This window comes from Lathyrus oleraceus, chromosome 2 (assembly GCF_024323335.1).
Source record: "Lathyrus oleraceus cultivar Zhongwan6 chromosome 2, CAAS_Psat_ZW6_1.0, whole genome shotgun sequence".
Lineage (NCBI taxonomy): Eukaryota > Viridiplantae > Streptophyta > Magnoliopsida > Fabales > Fabaceae > Lathyrus > Lathyrus oleraceus.
Window position 1 is genome coordinate 332,272,258 of NC_066580.1, and position 19,960 is coordinate 332,292,217.

General features: G+C 42.1%; 1 protein-coding gene across 1 annotated transcript in view; it reads right to left on the reverse strand.

Moving 5' to 3' along the window:
• LOC127123085 (GTP-binding protein At3g49725, chloroplastic) overlaps window positions 1–19,960 on the reverse strand; it is a 118,264-nt gene that overhangs the window by 57,107 nt on the left and 41,197 nt on the right. Inside the window, exons 2-11 of the mRNA XM_051053345.1 lie at window positions 15,721–15,864; window positions 15,578–15,642; window positions 15,416–15,478; window positions 14,674–14,763; window positions 14,427–14,539; window positions 13,934–14,002; window positions 13,238–13,382; window positions 13,090–13,145; window positions 12,945–12,995; window positions 12,789–12,843 (exon numbers count right to left, since the gene is read on the reverse strand). Of these exons, the coding sequence (XP_050909302.1) occupies window positions 12,789–12,843; window positions 12,945–12,995; window positions 13,090–13,145; window positions 13,238–13,382; window positions 13,934–14,002; window positions 14,427–14,539; window positions 14,674–14,763; window positions 15,416–15,478; window positions 15,578–15,642; window positions 15,721–15,864 (851 nt within the window). The remainder of the gene's footprint in view (window positions 1–12,788; window positions 12,844–12,944; window positions 12,996–13,089; window positions 13,146–13,237; window positions 13,383–13,933; window positions 14,003–14,426; window positions 14,540–14,673; window positions 14,764–15,415; window positions 15,479–15,577; window positions 15,643–15,720; window positions 15,865–19,960) is intronic.

The window sequence follows — 19,960 nt, forward strand, 5'->3', positions numbered from 1 at the left end:
CCTAGCCCTCAGTTGACTTGGCAGTTGACTTTTATAGGCCTCAGATGACCTGGCCATGCACTGTGGACTTTGAGCCTCTAGCCTTTGGTCAAGTTGCATCACAGTGAACCTTGGGTCATGTAAGCTCATTGGAACAACCATAGGGCCTTTATCTCATGGAAAAACCCTTTCTCTCTTACACAGTTGACTTCTCCTGATACCAGTCTTGCCTGATGACATGCAATGGACTATGCAATGTGAATGCAATGTTAATGACCTAAAAATGAAATGAATGTACAAATGGGGGGTGCAAATTTGAGGTGCTACAGCTGCCTCTATTCAATCAACCTGGAACCTGAACGGATGAGAGCAACGGTTGTCAGACCTTCAAGGTACACAGGGATTGAATACCAAAGAACCGTAGAAATTTGCACTCTGCGGGGATCCAAGAAAAGACTGTTCACCAATGGCAACTTCCACTGGGACCTGATATTTATCACTGGACCAGACAAGACGTTCACCAACGACTCCACTAGGGATTTTGATTTTTATCAAAAAAAGGAACCACGTCCAGACATCGAAAGATGATGAATGGGAAGAGAAATCACGACTAGACGCCAATGGACGACTAGGAAAGGCTTAACCAGACATCAACGGATGAATGGGAGAAAGAGAGATAACCAGACGTCAATGGACGAATGGGAAAAACTCGACGTTTACCGACACCAACAGAGAGGTGACCAGACATCAACAGATGACTGGGAAGGGATACAACCAGACGTCAACGGCCGAATGGGAAAAACTCGACGTTTACCGACACAAACGGAGAGGTGACCAAACATCAACGGATGAATGGGAAGACTCAACCAGACGTCAACGGACGAATGGGAGGAACTCGATGTTTACCGACACACACGGAGAGGTGACCAGACATCAACGGATGAACTGGGAAGACTCAACCACACGTCAACGGACGAATGGGAGGAACTCGACGTTTACCGACACCAACGAAGAGGTGACCAGACATCAACGGATGAATGGGAAGACTCAACCAAACATCAACGGACGAATGGGAGAAACTCGACATTTACCGACACCAACGGAGAGGTGACCAGACATCAACGGATGACTGGAAAAGGATACAACCAGACGTCAACGGACGAATGGGAAAAACTCGACGTTTACCGACACCAACGGAGAGGTGACCCCAGACATCAACGGAGAAACTGGGAAGACTCAACCAGACGTCAACGGACGAATGGGAGGAACTCGACGTTTACTGACACCAACTGAGAGGTGACCAAACATCAACGGATGACTGGAAAAGGATACAACCAGACGTCAACGGACGAATGGGAAAAACTCGACGTTTACCGACACCAACGGAGAGGTGACCAGACATCAACAGATGAATGGGAGAACTCGACCAGACGTCAACGGACGAACGGGAGAAGCTCGACGTTTATCGACACCAACGGAGAGGTGACCAAACATCAACGGATGAAAGGGAAGACTCAACCAGACGTCAACGGACGAACGGGAGAAGCTCGACGTTTATCGACACCAACGGAGAGGTGACCAGACATCAACAGAGAAACTGGGAAGACTCATCCAGACGTCAACGGACGAATGGGAGGAACTCGACGTTTACCGACACCAACGGAGAGGTGACCAGACATCAACGGATGACTGGAAAAGGATACAACCAGACATCAACGGACGAATGGGAAAAACTCAACGTTTACCGACACCAACGGAGAGGTGACCAGACATCAACGGATGAATGGGAGAACTCAACCAGACGTCAACGGACGAACGGGAGAAGCTCGACGTTTATCGACACCAACGGAGAGGTGACCAGACATCAACGGATGAATGGGAAGACTCAACCAGACGTCAACGACGAACGGGAGGAACTCGACGTTTACTGACACCAACGGATAGGTGACCGGACATCAACGAATGACTGGGAAGGGATACAACCAGACGTCAACGGACGAATGGGAAAAACTCGACGTTTATTGACACCAACGGAGAGGTGACCAGACATCAACAAATGACTGGAAAAGGAAAGAGGATGTTACGAACATCAAAAGATGATGTCTACGGACACCAAAACAAGACCCACACAGGGATCAACACGACACCTACTGGTATCACAAGGATGACATCTACATATGTCAGGACAAGGGCAAACACTTGCCAGGGACTACACAGGGGAGTCAAGCTTTCCTCTCACCTGCGGGTGAGGAAATAAACCTCTCTGGGTATTACCAATCCTGAATGTTGTCTGTCAAAAGCAACTATAGCAAACGTGTCGTACAGATGTTGAACAATGATCCGCCTCTACTGGGGATATGGCCCAATTAGGTTTGACATATGAATGCATATGTTTGAATTTTTCTATGGCGTAATGCTCCATGTTGAATGGAAATGCTACGCGATTTGAGGATGCAATGTTTACTACATGCAAGATGCAAAATGATGAAAACTCCTGTTGGGGAGCAAAAAGGTCGCTCTGCTGAGCACACAATTCTGATTAGATTCTCCAACTCTGTGGGGAGACGCACTGCTGGGGGTGCTTTGCTGATCTGATACTCTGGGGACGACAGAGGAACCAACTCAACTAGGGAGACTCTGTCTGGGGAACACACTAACTTCTCAAACATGTTGGGGACTAGCCATTGCTGCTGGAGGAAGGATAAATCCCACCGGGGATAACTTCCACTGATCCAATCTACTTGGTGACTCCGCTAGGGGAAACAACCAATGCCCACCTCCACTGGGGACCACGACCAACCCACGGGGAAGAAACTCTACTGGGGATAATCTTCACCGAACCTGATCCGCTCGGGGAAAACCATCAACACAAACTCCGCTGGGAAAACTACCCACTTCAAAATTGCTGGGGAGAATATTCACAACCCTGCTGGGGAAAGGAATTCACAACCATGCTAAGGATTACAGTACTTCATACCCGACTGTTGAGGAACCAACTACTCACTGATACCTTCGCTGGGGATATAACAACCTTCAGACTCATTGGGGACTAACAGTCTTCAGACTAGCTAGGGATAAGGGTAGCCTTCATGCTAGCTGGGGATAGAATACCCTTCAGGCCTGCTACCCGACTGCTGGGGAAGGACAGTTCTAATAGCTTTCAGACTTGCTTGGGGGAATAGCCATTTTCAAGCCTGCTGGGGAAACATCCACAACCCTGCTGAGGAATCCCTGATCTTGAATATGCTGAGGAGATAACACTCCCAAATCCACTGGGGATTTACGGCCTATTCGACACTGAACACCCGTCGATTCGTCGAATACTAGCATTCATCATCCAACCGCAGTGTCAACTTTCCACTATTGAGAACTCCCAGACTCATCCGGTCTCTTCTAATTCATCACCTAGTATTCTCGTCTTTTCTTTGCTTTGAGATGAATGATCTCCTCAGATCCGGGCTAACTCTTAATCTTCAGACTTTGAAGAGTCTTCTTGATTACCCTCTAGGATCGTCGTCGAAATTCTTTCACCGTCTTTTCATCGTTCTTCTATCCCTTGCCTCTGATCGGACTCTGCGGGGATCTCTTGTCAAAAGGCTTCATATCACAACCTGCAAGTGAGTGAAAACAAACCAACAGCACCTGCAAAGAGATCGCTAGATAAAAACGTGCCCCAGGCGTGTCAAAATTTTAACACCTAGGTCACTCAAACTTCCGAATAAGATTTCCAGATTTCAATCTTATAAGCATGCATCAGAAGGGATCTCAATGTTTCAAAATGCAAATATTCTTTATCAAACTAAACGGATGTTTTTGCAATCAAAGCGGTAATGAAAAACAAAAACAAAAAATCATTTGACTGAACATGCATCTATTGACTGAAAAAAAGAAAGTGACTCAGCACCGAGCAACACATAGGAAGCAATCCCTGAAAAGAGGTAATTGCGCACAAAAGGAAAAATCTATCCTAATGGCAATGTGAAACCGTGATCTCATCGGGTTCCAACTCGGTTACACCCCATATGTCCTCAAGACCTTCCGCACTTTCTGTCTTCTAAACAAGACGCTTCTGATCGATCTCTGTCAGGGATTATCCAAGTCATATCCCAAGCACAAACGACCATGCCAGACGCAGTTGTTTGTTTCATTCCCTCTTTTGCCTGGACCGCCCTTTTGGGTTTTCAGTCCACCGGGATACCCTTTTTTGCCCAAGTCTCCCTTGTGGGGTTTTTGACTTGCCGGGTGTACAATTTTTTCTCTTTTATCCCTAATTTTTGCCCGAATCTTTTCATTCTTTTTTTTCGGTTCGCCGGGATGCCCATTTTTGCCTGGACTCTTTTATTCTTTTCGTCCAGCGGGTCTCTTTTTTTACGAAGTATCTTTTAACTGCGTCCGCATTCACAAGGGATGGAAAATCCTTGCCATCCGTGGTCACCGACAACAAAGCTCTGCCAGAGAAAACCTTCTTGACCACGGATGGACATTCATAACCGTATATCCACTTGCCCCACGATCGCCTTAAGGAGGAAGGATCCTTTTCAATACCAACTCTCCCACATGGTCCGCACGAGGTCACACTTTTCGGTCAACAACACGCTTTATTCACTGGGTATAACTGCCCCGTGACACGTAACTGCCAACCTTTTTTCCTCAATCAGGCTCAACGCGCCATACCGAGTAGCACCAATACGCCCGCGAGGACGGCGTTGCCCCAGTAGATGCACGCACCGAGGTTCGATACCCAGGACAAGCTTCATACTCAGCCACCATTATTGGTGCCTCCAACTGTCAGTCGGGCAACAAAAGGAATGTGGGATCCCTTTGGCGTAACCATAGCAGCACTAACTCATTCCCATTAACCACCCCGTCAGACATCAGAATCCGTTCGGATTCAGGGTCAGGCCCCTCCTCCGGGATCGGTTCCTCACAATCTTTCGATCTGAGCACCTCGAGATGTCCTCATCAGGGAACTCAAACTTCATCATTTGATAATCCTCAACGGATTGCTGGGCGATGTAATCGGACAGTACACTCCCCTTTACTGCTTCTTGAGAGGTGCACTGTATATCACAAATCAGTCATAATTGTTTTCCCTCGCGCAACCTGTCCGGTCAATGCTGACTTCTCAAACGCATACTTGATCGGATCCATCTTGGACATCCACAAAGTGGTATGAACCAGCACACTGTCTCAGTCGGCGAGCAGCCTATGCCAAAGTACAGCAAGTTTCCTCGAGCAGTGAATGTATTGTTTCACAGTCGATAAACTTTTTGCTAAGGTAAATTGCATGCTCTTTTCGACCAGACTCATCATGCTAACCCAATACACACCTCATAGACCCCTCGAGGGCTGTTAAGTACAGAATTAACGACCGTCTCTCCATATGAGGCATCAGAATCAGAGGTTCCTGCAACTTATTCTTTTTATTTTTCAATGCCCCTTGGCAACCATTATCCACCTGACCGTTTGATCTCTTTTTTTTCCGGTTCAGGCATTTCTTGTATTGCTTTTTCCTTTTGCTTTTCTTTCTTTTTTTTTCTTTTCTCTTTTTTTTTAGCAGGATCAACCTTGATTCCTCTTATCCGCTCACAATAAGCCTCAGCATTTTACCGGACAGCACTCCACAAGTGCACTGATTCGGGCTCAACCTCAGTCTGAGTTGTCTCAACCGGTCAAACAACTTGCCCCGGTCTACCGGATGCCCTTCTCCTGTTTGGGACCTTGCTGTTATGTCATCCACATAGCATTCGCTTTCATGATGAATCGTATCATGGAACAAATTCACCATAGACCTTTGACACATGGCACCGGCCTTCTTGAGACTGAATGGCATCACCTTATAACAAGAAGGTGCCCTCTGGGGTGATGAACATTGTTTACTCCATATCATCTGGCAACAATTCAATTTGATTTTGGCCAAACAGCCATCCATGAAGGTAAACACCGAGAACTGAGCAGTATTATCAACCAATACATCAATGTGAAATACCGGGAATTCATCATTCGGACTAGCTTTGTTCACATCTCAGTAGTCCACACACGTTCTCACCTTTTCATCCTTTTTCGGCACCGGCTTCTGCTTCACTGGAGGACAATCTTCTCTTAATGGTAGCCTGTGTACCGCTATATCAGTATCCGACCTTGGCATATCCTGATACGACCAGGCGAAGGTGTCAACATGCTCTTTCAACAGGGCTACCATTTTGTTCTCGACTCGCCTCTGGAGCGGCCCCTCTTTCACTTCCTTTCTTACCTCGGCGGTGCCTGAAATAACAATCTCGAATCGCTCCTCGTGCGGTTGAATCACCTTCTCCTCTTGTTTCAACAACCTGGCTAATTCCAGCAGACCACAATCTTCTTCGCCTTCTTCTTCGGCATGATAGATCGGATTGTCGAAGTCATACAGAGGTGTAACCGAATTGTTATCAATGAGATCAGGAGGATAGTCACTTTTGAGGTCGGAACAAGACAAATCAAAAGGAAAGAAAAATGAAAAAACATTGCCATTTTTATTTTTTTTTAAACTGCAAAAAGACATGAAAGACAGGGAGCACCGCTTTTACTACAAAAACATCCATTTATTAATGATGCAAAATGTTGCAAAATGAAACACATGAGGTGGCCCTTACAATGGACCATTACGTTTCGGGCAAAATGTATGGCTTTCATGCAAACAGAATTGAAAAACAGAAATACTACTCTTCATGATGAGTGACAGTGATGATCTTTGAGGCCTTCCAGTTTCCTGGTACGCACGATCTTATCCATGACTCAAGCTCGCGGTCACGGTCAATCTCTTCACCCACTGTACAAGCGTGACCTGGATCCAGCATTCCGGCACTGACGAATGGGAATGGTTGACGACGTCCTCTGTTTTGCCCAGACGACTCTTGACCCGGCTGATAGCCAACCCCGAACATATCTGCTTTCACCACAATGTCTATGATCTTTCCCCAGCCTAGGGCTTCTCCGTTCTTCACCACTTCCATGACTTATTTGTAAGAAGAAATGGACAGCTTCTTCTTTTTCTCAGTAAGAATAGCGTTCTCCACCTTGACGGTTTCAACTCCCTGACTTGGTGTTTCAAATTTTTCACCGTCCATTTCTACTACCATCATCCTCTGAATCGTTTCCCTCACTATTGCACACTCATTTGTGGCGACATCCGCACAACAATTATCAACATTAGGGAAAGCTCCACTCTTCATCATATGTTTCAGGACCACAGACATTGGAGTTTTTAACTGATCTCCATCAGTCACCTCTATTCCTCTCTTGTCCTTTGACATCACTTTCACCTCTACAGGACCATGCACTGGCACGGGGTTAACATTATCATTCAGTATCTGTGCCAAACTGATGGCCTTGGAATCCACCATGTCCTGGACGGCATGCTTAAAAGCTCTACAACCCTCAATATTATGTCCGGGTGCCCCAGAATGGAACTCGCACCTGGCGTCCTCATCATAGTTTGCAGGCCTCCGATGTAGTTCTACAGGAACCAATATCCTTGGTCGAACTAATCCAAGATCCCTCAACCTCTTGAACAGAAGGGTATAAGTCACGGGTGGCTTATCAAACTGACGATCCGTCGTCCCCTTCTTCACTTGGCCCTTAGCTTTCGGTGCTTTCTGTTGAGGTGGCGGTTGTTGCTGTGGTGCAGATGGATTAACAACAGGAGTGGTTACAGTGGAAACATAAGGGTGGTATCGATCCTTACCGTGTTCTTTTTTTGCCTGCACCCCACCTGATTCAACCTCCTTCTTGAGCTGACCATTGCCAGAGGGCTTCTTTACTACGGATGACGGAGCCTTTCCCTGAACTTTCTCCTTTATCAACCATTTCTCAATATTCTCCAACCTCTCAGCAATTGCTTTCTGCCCCAAGGCGAGCCCTTGCACGACCTTGAACAACTCCCCCCATCACCTCTTTCAAATCGAGAATGCCGGTGTTGGGTGGATCCATCAGTCTGAGATGTCTGAATGGAAGAGCTATGCGCACCGGTTAGATACTGACACCTACAAAACAGAAAACAGGTTAATATGACTCACACATGCAATGTCTATCCGTATGAGGAAAATTCTGTCCTTTGATTCTGGTTTCATCGAGACGGATAATATTTCATCAATAACATTTTGACATCCGGATGTCTCTCGACCAGAATCTCAATCAAAAAATGGACCCTGAGTACGGATAGACATGGGTTAAATGCAGATGAATGTGAAATGGGAATGATGCAAATGCATGCGTAACCATAAATTCGGATGTCTCTCGACCGGTCTCTGAACTGATTACAATCATCTGAGGGCCTGAGTAACCATAAATCCAACTTGGGAAGTTCCGAAATAAACGGAACCGGGGAATATATCACTACCATCGAGGAAATCCACTGAACAGATGGCAACCAGATCTTCTGAACAAGTATCCTCAAATTCAACCCGGGGATCCGAAATAAACGGAACCCGCTGATAGATATCATGGATAGAATTTCGGCGTGTCAGAAGTAAGTACCCATAAGTCCATCTGAACCATAGTCACCATCTGTACCTGCAAATGATTCAATCCCGCCCCACTCACGGGTGTCATCTAGGCCAGGGTAAGGATAAGAGAAATGCAGGATAAACAATCCTTTGAGGAATATCATCATATGCACACCAGGTGTATGCAACGATAATTTCTCATCAGAATCTGAACTGCTCGTGATATCATGTTCCGCTAAGTGGCGCAATACCACACGCTTCCCATGAACCACTCTACTCCTAGGTGTCCTAAAGTTCACTCATAGCCTGGGTATTGGACCTTTTACCTCTTGTGACCCCCCCACAGAGAAACAGAGACACAGCCAGCACAATAATATGATGCATGCAAACATATATGCACATATATACAATCACATCATAATAATAAATGCAATAAATAAAGCGGTAAAAGCAACCAACACTATCCTAAAGAGCGCTAGGATTGACTCGCTTAGGGAAGATGGACCAGCAAGAGGTCAACTTCTCCACTTCCCAGCAGAGTCGCCAGCTGTCGCATTACGCGAAAAAACCAGCGGGAAAAAGAAACAACAGAGCCGCCACCGTGCGTTATTTATCCCAAAGGAGGGAAAGGAAACGCTCGAAGTAAACCTGGAAAAGACATGGTCTCGCGACCAGAGATGCAAGGATCGGGAGTCGGTTATGCGAAGGGAAGGTATTAGCACCCCTACGCATCCGTCGTACTCGACGGGATCCACGCTCAGAAAGAATAGAAGAAAGGTTGCTAAAGACTGCTCACAAACTGCACACACGCTGGAAACACAGATGAGACGGAAGAAACGGGACTCGGCAGGATATCGCATCCTGGGCCTACGTAGCCTGTCAGACACAGACATCAGAGTCGACGTAGTTCGGGGACAGGGGAAACGTGCTCGCTAGGATTTTGCATCCTATGCATACGTATCTTCTCTAACCAGAGAAAGAATCAGAGAACTCGTAGCTCGGCTAACGCACGCCAAACAGAACCCACACAGGAAACCGACTGCCAATCGCTGGACTCACGTCAGACTCCACACAAACAGGTGAACATGGAAACCGAATGCCAATCGTTGGACTTACATCAGACTCCGAACCAACAAACACACACAGGAAACCGACTGCCAATCGTTGGACTTATGTCAGACTCCAACACAACACAAACCAGACACAGGAAACCAACTGCAAATCGCTGGACTTACGTCAGACTCCAAACAAACAGCAAACACACAGGAAACCAACTGCCAATCGCTGGACTTATGTCAGACTCCAACACAACACAAACACAAAGGGGTTGAAAAAGCAAAAGGTTGCCCGAAGAGATCAGCTCAATCTCCTGCCAACGTACCTCATCTGGTATGAGGATCAGGGCGACGTAGTTCCCCTAAACAGGGAAAGAACTTCTAACCTAACCAGAGACAAGGGAGATAACAAGCTACTAGGGAGACTACGACTCGAGCCTAGAAGTTGTCATGCATATGATCCCTATGCTGAGGTCTCTATCCTAACTTGCACAGGAAGCAAGCTAGCCTAAACAGCACACAAACAAACACAAGCACAAGAGAGCAAGCACACACACTATATGCAAACAAGTGGCTCATACAAGGCTAGGCTGTAGAAACAAGCCAACTGGAATGGGGTGTTTTTAGCTCTTAACCCTAACATTGGGAGTTAGGGTGAAGCAGATGAAATGGAGATGAGGGTTATGCCTCATAGCTCTTATCCCTGGCCTGGGAGAGCTTGAATCAAATAGAAAGTGTGGGAGTTCAGAATGAAGGAACTCTTCTCCACATGACTGACACAACAAGATCTTGGGTTCTTATTCAAATTGCATCAACACCTGGTGTGAGCAAAGTGAATGACACAACTGAATAGCAGGGGATGAATGACATATCCCTTTTATCTGCCAATTGCCTCTTAAGAGGACTTTACCTGCTTGGCACAAAATTAAAAAACCACAAACATTGCCTCTTAAGGAGGGCTTCAGACAGGTGCCTGCCAAAGTAACATGACAGGTCTTTCAGACTACATGAAGATCAGGGAATTATACCTCAGTGGTATGCAAACCACAAGCAAGCAAAGCAAAGTTCAAATGAACTTAAAGCAACTTAGGTACCTGTGGAAACATCTAAACCAATCAGTACAAAATCCAGACAAACAGTCAACATTCAATATCAAACAGACAACCCAATATGCAACACATAAGCCATAAACACAAGTGAATTGTCCTCAAAACCTACAAAACAAGCAAATTTTAGCCAACAATAACAAATGATCAAGCTCAAATGAAGGAGCAACATCAATCATGGAGATGCATACTTGAACTTGAAATTCACAACTCAAATTTAAGTAACAAACCACTAGGTCAAAGCCTAGGGTCAAAAGTGAATCAAAAACCCAAAACAGAACTTGATATTCAACAGGGATCATACTTAATCACTCAAGAACAAGTCCTAAAAAGGACCAAAGCAAAATCAATCGGCAAGTTCATGAAAGCACATATGTTCACATCTTCTAACACAAATCAAAAACCAGCCATGCACAACTTTTGAAATTATCATCAAAAAATAATAGACAAACAGAGGATCATCGTGCAAAAAATTAGGAGTGATTTGAAGAATTTTTCAAATTCATATGGATTTTACAAGTTAGCATACAAAATGAAATTCAAAAATAAGCAAAGCATGGCAAATGGAGGGAAAGACAAAAAAATCATGAACAATTTGAATATTTGTCTTCGCTGGGAATCGAACTATGTTAGCATTTGAAAGTAACGCGCGCCAGGCCAATGAAACGCGGCGTTTCATTAATACACGTGGCCAGTCAGCGCTTGCATGGACAAGTCAAAGCGCTGTGAACCAATCAATTAGCTAGCGAGGCCAGGACGTGGACCAACGAAAGCTAAACCCTAAGCCAGCGTGTAAAACACAGAATCCGTCGCTAATGAAGCAAATTCGTCGCTACCTATGAAGCTTCATCTTCTTCATGAGGAAGACGATGAATGTTCATGAGCTTCAACCACTCTTCTAGAAAATTTTCCAGAAAACCACGAATCGTACATCATTTTAAAGCTCTCCTCATGGAGATCATAAATCAACTAATAGCTAAGCACAAATCATCAAGATCAAAGAGAATCGACAGAAAACATTTTTGTGCATCAAACTTCAATCATGCATAACTCAGCGAATAGTGCATCATTTCATGTGATTTTTCTACCAGAATCATGAGTGAAGAGAGATCTACAAGAATATACACATGAATTGGAGAATTGTGAAGGTCAAAAATCCTACCTCTTGAAGAACAGATTCTGGTTTTGCACGATCCAAAGCTCTCAATAATCCAAAGCTGCTCCAGAGTCCTTGTTATGATGATTGATGAAGAAATGGAGGCTTAGAAACATGTAAATCCAGCTCAATTCGAAATCTCCATGAACACCTTCAAGCTTCAAGCATGCACGATTTTGAGCAGAAATCCACCAATCACTACAACAAACAAGACCTTAGACAGCGCTTTTTTTAGCCTTAGACAGCGCTTTAAAGCGCTGTCTAAACCTCCGCTTCTAAAGGTTTAGACAGCGCTTTTTTAAATCTTAAAAGCGCTGTCTAAGCCCCCCCCTTAGACAGCGCTTTGGCCAAAAGCGCTTTATAAGACCCTCTTATTTTAAAATTTTTAGGTATACCTTAGACAGCGCTTTTGAAAAGCGCTGTCTAAGCCCCACCCCCTTAGACAGCGCTTTGGCCAAAAGCGCTTTCTAAGACCCTCCTATTTTAATTTTTTTAGGTATACCTTAGACAGCACTTTTCAAAAAGCGCTGTCTAAGCCCCCCCCTTAGACAGCGCTTTTGCCTAAAGCGCTTTCTAATCCCCCCCTTAGACAGCGCTTTTTACAAAAGCGCTGTCTAAGGTATACAAAAATTTTTGACGCTTTTGTTTTAAACCACATTTTTTCCAGGTTTATAAACCAGAATTTCTACCTGTTTTCAACCAGATTTTGACAGACAATTATCACATTTTATATATGCCATTTTGGCCTTTTTTCTACCAATTTTTGGCTAACCCCACTCTCGTACTCTTTGGTCATTCGATCGGCACAGATCCATGTTTTATCCATGGTTTTCCTACTTATTAAAGTAAACAATTAATCCAGACGAAAATACATAACTAAGGTAGTATCTTTGAATATCCTAACAATTATAAAGTTCAATTCATTTTAAACTTCAAAAACCTATACATAACCAATGTTAATATAAACTTCAATAACGTATCCGATACGCCAATATACCAACTTTGTCATTACCTGAACAGGCAAATCAGATATAAATCCTACAGTGTCGCTAAAAAGCACTTTCCTCCTATAAATAAAATTAGAACAGTGACGTAACGCATGTATAACCAATGTTACCAACCAGTGTATGAAAAATAATAGAATATTTGGATTTACTGGTCACATTACCCTGAAGGAAGAGCTGCACTTCTTAACCTAGGATCCACGGTAGCAAATAGTCTGCAATACATGTAACACCACAAAAAGTTGAAATTTATAAAGTCAAATTATAACTTTTGAGGATGCAAACAAATACAAGTAAAGGTGGTTTTACCGACAATCACTATACAGATCACTGTCCGTTAGATTACTAACTAATGTAGATTTTCCCTAATAAAAGCAAAGAAAGGCATATATCAGTGATGCTGTTTAATTACAATATATAGCAAACATATATGTACTTATACAGGTAGACGACTTACAGCATTTGTATACCCAACGACAGCAACGGTGGCTAAGCGATGACCAGACGAACCCCCATGCCTCTTCCGACCAGCACGTTGCACAACACGGGTACGACGAACCTCATCAATTTGCGTTAGTAAATAATTTCTCCTTTCTAAGACTCTAAGAGAGTTTCACAATTCAGTGACCAAATTATGTAATAAGAGGTGATCACAAAAAAATGTTGTAATATTATGCAATTAGTAATAGTAATTGCATATTAACTAGTGGTTCATACATCATGGACAGGAGAAATATCCGGCGAAACTACATATAAGTGCAAAGAACAGGTTAATCTCAAATAAACCTGCATGCATGGAAGTTTGAAACACCACAAAACTCCTAACAATGTTGTTCATTAAATCTAACAAGAATCAATTAGGACCAGAGTTTGGTGTGATCAAATCTTAATTTAGAGCGAATATAGGTTTCATAGCCTATAACATACACTTTCTCTTAACATCTCTGCCATCCAATCCAAATACTATTGTGGCCACAAACACAATTACAGTGAATGTTTGCAATGACTTGATGCAATGAGAATGTCAAAAACAGCTTTAAAAATAATATGAATTTATGAGGAAACCATAAGCTATGCCAAGAAAAAGCAGGAATAGATTACTTGAGGATAAATGTATGTATCTTGCAAATTTAGTATTACAGTTATATATTACCTTCGCCGCTGAAGTTGGAGTTCAGTTTCTCCAGCACCGCTCATAAAACCTTGGCCCCCACCTCCTCTCCTGATATTGACAAGTATCAAGGTAAGATGTTATTCTTCTAATCAACAATTTACTAATTATTGATACTATAGATTAGGCAAGACATGCATAGATTCACAGAATTACACATTCTTCCAGAAATATATGCATAAGAGAAAGGGAACGTGAAGAAAAGGGATATAAATTATAATCTGTTTTCAATCACAGTTGTACTTCATAACAAACAACAATGTAAATAGAAAACTAAAGCGTTATGACAAGTAATACTTGGCAACCAAACAATTTTCCCAAGCAAAAAAGTAATAGATTCCCATAAGAGTTCAAATTTCCTATATTGCAATTTAACCCGCTCACCAATAAAAGTTTTCAATATAATGTTATTTCCACTTCAAAAATGGCATCAAAATCATAAAAACAGGGGAATGAAGTAATAATAAAAGACAACCCTCGAGCACTAACAACTTCAGCTTCTCCAGAAGCACCAAATGTGTAGCGACCACCAGGGCCAAGAACACGAACGAGTCTCGACTTCTTGTACGACAGAGCTGCAAGTTCAGCCTACAAAGATGACAAAGTATAACTCTAAGTTAAAAAGCAACAAGAGCTTCAACTCAATTAAATCCAATTTGGTTCAAGAGACAATACCCTCAGGCATAAACCATTGAACAGCCCAATGAAACCACATTACTAACCTGGAGCCTAGCTTCCTTAGTGTATGCATGAGCATTGAAAATCTCAATTATAAGACCAACACGGTCCACCACAGGTTTACTCCAAGCCCTCTAGCAGTAACAGAAACAACCCCAAGTGTGTCTTGTTAGTAGTAATTTTATGGACCAAACAACATACTAACAGAAAACACGATGGAGGACCAAACTAGCAAACAAACAGAAGACACGGTTGAATACCAAATTGACCATCAAAATGCATTTGGGTATGTTTTTATAGTTTTGATAGGTTCAATGACTAATGTTTTTTCTTTTGAAACTTGGTATCCGGCCGTGAAACTGACTAATCCAACGAGGACAATCCCACCGTCCACTAGCGAGAGGCCCATTTTTTTTAAAACCAAATTGCATTAAAAGAAATAAAGAGCAGAAGGTGTGCTAACAGTTACAATATATTACAGACTGCAAGTTGACTCAAGCACCACCATAGCTACAGCACCTAAATAAATTACAGAAACTCAAACTAATATAATAACATTGATAACCATATTTACTACCATATCTACTAGCTCTAAACATCAAATGAGTTGCCACAACAGACCCAACGCAAAGATTAGTATCGAACAGGATTCAAATCTGAGACCTTGAAAAGAGCACACTCTCAGGACCCACGTCTTCAGCAACATGCCAACCCTTGGAGGTTATTCAATGACTAACGCGACAGCGCCTCACACATTCAATTACAAATTACACAAACAAAATTTACCTCCATATTTCGAAGCTGAATACCAGACAGTGTTGCATTAACAAAAACAGCATCCACTTCACCCTGTTACACACAAATCAAAATCAAAATCAAAATCAAAATGCAAATCAATACCCTAAATAACCAATCACATGAAAAAACAACAAAAGCACAATTTTTCACCTTCGTTTCAGCAGCATTTAGATGGCATTTGATAGTATCAACCGTTCCAGGTCCAAAATAAGTATCTAAAAACCATAAAACAAAATCAAAAACCAGAAAATAGCGTTTCAAAAAAGAGAGAAACTCCAAGTTAGAAACCGAACCTGCACGAGGCTTATGACCTTTAAGCGAAGGATTCTGAACAAGTACATGAGGGGGTAAAGGCTTATCGAAGAAATCGGTATGGAAATAACCATCGCGTTGGTCTTCAAGTGAATTGGCGAGACACAGTGCTTCGTTGAGCTTCGCTTCGTTCAAATAAAAATTAACTTATATATATATATATATATATATATATATATATATATATATATATATATATATATATATATATATATATATATATATATATATATATATATATATATATATATATATATATATATATATATCAACATTTTTCTGTTATGGTTTTCGCTGTTAGGGTTTCAACGTTCGCAGGAGGGAAAACAAAAGAACAGAGAACGAAAATTGAAATGGAGTCTGAAATTTTATTTTAATTAAACCTTAGACAGCGCTTTTGTGGAAAGCGCTTTCTAAGGTATGCCTTAGACAGCGCTTTCCAAAAGCGCTTTCTAAACCCCCCCTTAGACAGCGCTTTTGGTTTTAATTTTTTTTTTAATTTAAAGACTTTAGACAGCGCTTTATCAAAAGCGCTGACTAAGGTCTATATTTAAAAGCGCTTTCTAAAAGCGCTGTCTAAGGGGGGGTCTTAGACAGCGCTTTTAGAAAGCGTTGTCTAAGACCCCCCCTTAGACAGCGCTTTCATTATTTTTTTGGAACATTTTCCGTGTTTTATTTTAATTTTAACCTTAGACAGCGCTTTCTTTTAAAAGCGTTGTCTAAGATGCGCTGTTAAAAGTCATTTTTGGCGTAGTGAATGGCACGTTCAATCTCACTCAAAACTTCACCAGGGTCCACAATTATGCAAGGAAATGAGTGTTTGTGTGAGGAATTTTGAAGTTCTTTGTGAGAGAAAATTTTGATCAAAATTCCAAATCTAGATCTGAAAATGTGTGTTTTTTCAAATTCAGTTGTGATTAAGCTTATATATGCCTTGCTAATTAATCTGAAATCAAACTTAAACCAAAGCTAACTGAGATTAAAGGAGTATAAGGTGCATGCACAAATTTGAATTTTCACTCCATGCATGAAATGCACACGTGAACAGTACACTAAGCTGGCTCAAATCCACTCAAAATCAGCCCATGCACACATTAGGATTGGAGTTACATGCATGTGATCAACCAATTTTGATTTTGGCAATTTTCCTTCAAAAACTTCATGAATAAGCAAGTGATCATATGTCCAAATTTCATGCCATGTGATGAGGCATTTGGAAAATTCATGTCATGAGAAACATTTTGCAAAAAGAACCACCAATTTTGGAGTTTTGGTTCAAAAGATATGGCCATTTGAAGTTTCAAGCACACTTTTCCATGATTTGATCATAACTCCTTAACCATTCATTATAAATTCATGATCTTGGACTTTTTGGAAATGGGAGAGAAAGATCTTCAACTTTCATGTTGGACAAAATTTCATTTGAAGCTTCTTTAGTGTTATAAAGTTGAGTTGAAGTTGGTCCAAAAACTTGCCATTTTTGGAAACTTGAAATTACAGGTCACTTTCCATTTTGGGAAACTCTTGATCTAGCTTCAAAATCTTCAAGGTAGATGTTTGACATGTTGAATAACCTTCTTTGGGACATGAATGAAGTGTCTCAAACCATTTCTCCACCTCCTAGCCCTGAGTTGACTTGGCAGTTGACTTTTATAGGCCTTAGATGACCTGGCCATGCACTGTGGACTTTGAGCCTCTAGCCTTTGGTCAAGTTGCATCACAGTGAACCTTGGGTCATGTAAGCTCATTGGAACAACCATAGGGCCTTTATCTCATGGAAAAACCCTTTCTCTCTTACACAGTTGACTTCTCCTGATACCAGTCTTGCCTGATGACATGCAATGGACTATGCAATGTGAATGCAATGTTAATGACCTAAAAATGAAATGAATGTACAAATGGGGGCTGCAAATTTGAGGTGCTACAGATGGTATAGTCATGTTCGACTTGTGTGGAGTAGTCCTTGACAAGTTGGCTTGAGATCCATCTGCTCAGTGGAGACTCTTTGGATTTGGAAATGTCACACAAGTATTTATGGTTAGGCATTACTATTTCTAATTGGGTCCGAGAAGCTGAGGACCTTAGAACATTTAACCCATCTTGGCCTATTTAGGGCGTAGTGCGGAAACTGTTCAAGTGTAGACTTGATAACAGTTGTTACGCGATACTACACTCAGGCGAGTTTCTCTTGAAAATATTATGGGTCGATGAGTCAATCATCTTAACCTGTAATATTCGATAGATGGAATTAAGACTCTTGGAACTTTTTAGAACATGATCTACAGGTTTTTATCCTTAGTTCACCCCTTTGGGATGGTTCTTACCCAGACTCCATGCTCGTGACTTGCAACAAACCCTTGATTCTTGGTTGATCCAATTAAGTCTTGTCAATATCAATGGAACTTGGGTGTTGATAAGGTGAAAACCATAATCCACCAAAATGGATGATTGATCTTGACAATGACTTGATTCATCCCTTGACCTTTGTTTGCCTTGTGTGTGATCCCTTATTTGTGATTGTTGCATTCATGCATTCATGCGCATCATAACATTCATCACACGTAAATTTCAAGGAACTAAGGTATCATTTGCAAATATTTTCAGACCATGGATTGTGGACGAAGGAACACTAAGAAGTACAGTTTCAGATGTCCAGACTTGAAACAGTTAAGGAAGCTAGCATCTTTTTTATTAGATCCCTTGGACTTCAAACAACGTCATGGGAAGCTTCTGTCCATCTTGTCTGCTGATGTGGTTGAAGGACTCTTGAGTGTGTTGGTGCAGTTCTATGATCCTCTCTACCATTGTTTCACTTTCCCAGATTTTTAGCTTGTGCCTACCTTGGAGAAGTATTCTCATGTTTTGGGGATACCTGTTTCTAGTAGAGTGCCTTTTAGTGGATTGGAGGAGATTCCTCGATCCAGTATTATTTCTGAAGCTCTTCACTTGAAGAAGTCTTAGATAGAGCCTCATTGGCTGAAGAAAGGAGGGTTATTTGGGTTGCCATCTGTTTTCCTCATCAAGGAAGCTACTACTTTTGCTCAAGCTTGTAGTGTGGATGCTTTTGATGCTATCTATGTGTTGCTCATCTACGGATTAGCTTTGGTCCCTAACATTGATGGTTTTGTTAATGTTAGCGCCATTAGACTTTTCTTGATTGGGAATCTTGTGCCTACTTTGTTGGGTGATATGTATTTCTCTTTGCATCTAAGGAATGCTAAGGGTGGTGGAACGATTCTCTGTTGCATTCCTCTTCTATACAAGTGGTTTATTTCGCACTTGCCTCAGACGCATGCTTTTGTGGAGAACAAACAATGTCTAAGGTGGTCTCAGAGACTTATGTCTCTCACTAATGATGATATAGTTCGGTATGATCCGTCCTTAAGTAGTTTAGAGATTATTGATAGTTGTGGTGAATTCTCTAATGTGCCTCTCATTGGTACATAAGGAGGAATTAACTACAACCTTGCTTTGGCTCATCGTCAACTTGGGTTCCCCTTGAGAGACAAACCTAATAACATGTTGTTAGAAGGTCTTTTCTATCAAGAGGGTAAAGATCCCCAACATTTGAAGCAGAATATTATGCATGCTTGGCAAAATGTGCATAGGAAAGGAAGATCTGAGCTTGGTCCGTGTAGTTTTGTAGCTTTGGAAGCTTACACTCTTTGGGTGAAGAAGAGAGCTATGGAGTTGAAGATGCCTTATCCTTGTGAAATACCTATGTCTATGGTTGTGGTTGAGCCACTAACTCTCCCTAACCAAGATGTAGAGGAGTTGCAAGATGCACTCATCAAGATGAAGCAAAAGAAGGATATGTGGGAAGAGCGTTTCCATGCTTTAAGTAAGAAGCATGAAGAGTTGCAGTTGGAGTCTAAGGACAAAGATGCACTGATTGAGCTACTTGAAGATCGAGTGACAAAGAGACAGAGAGAGCCAGAGGTTTCATCTTCTAGCATGCCTTATCCTTCTGTTGCTTGGAAGAAGATTGATGACCAGCTTGTCCTCGAGAAGACTCAGATGAAGGATTCTTTTGAGACCGAGATCCGCCGAATTCGAAGGAAGTACGCGCCTTCATCCAGATCTTCTGACATTGTTGTTAGGGATCCTTAGGATGACTAGTCTACTTTTCTCTTGTATCTTTTTATTTTGGTTTCTGAAATTGTACTCAGTGTAATCCTCCCAATTTATATAAATAAAAAGAGATTCTTTGTCATATCAAAT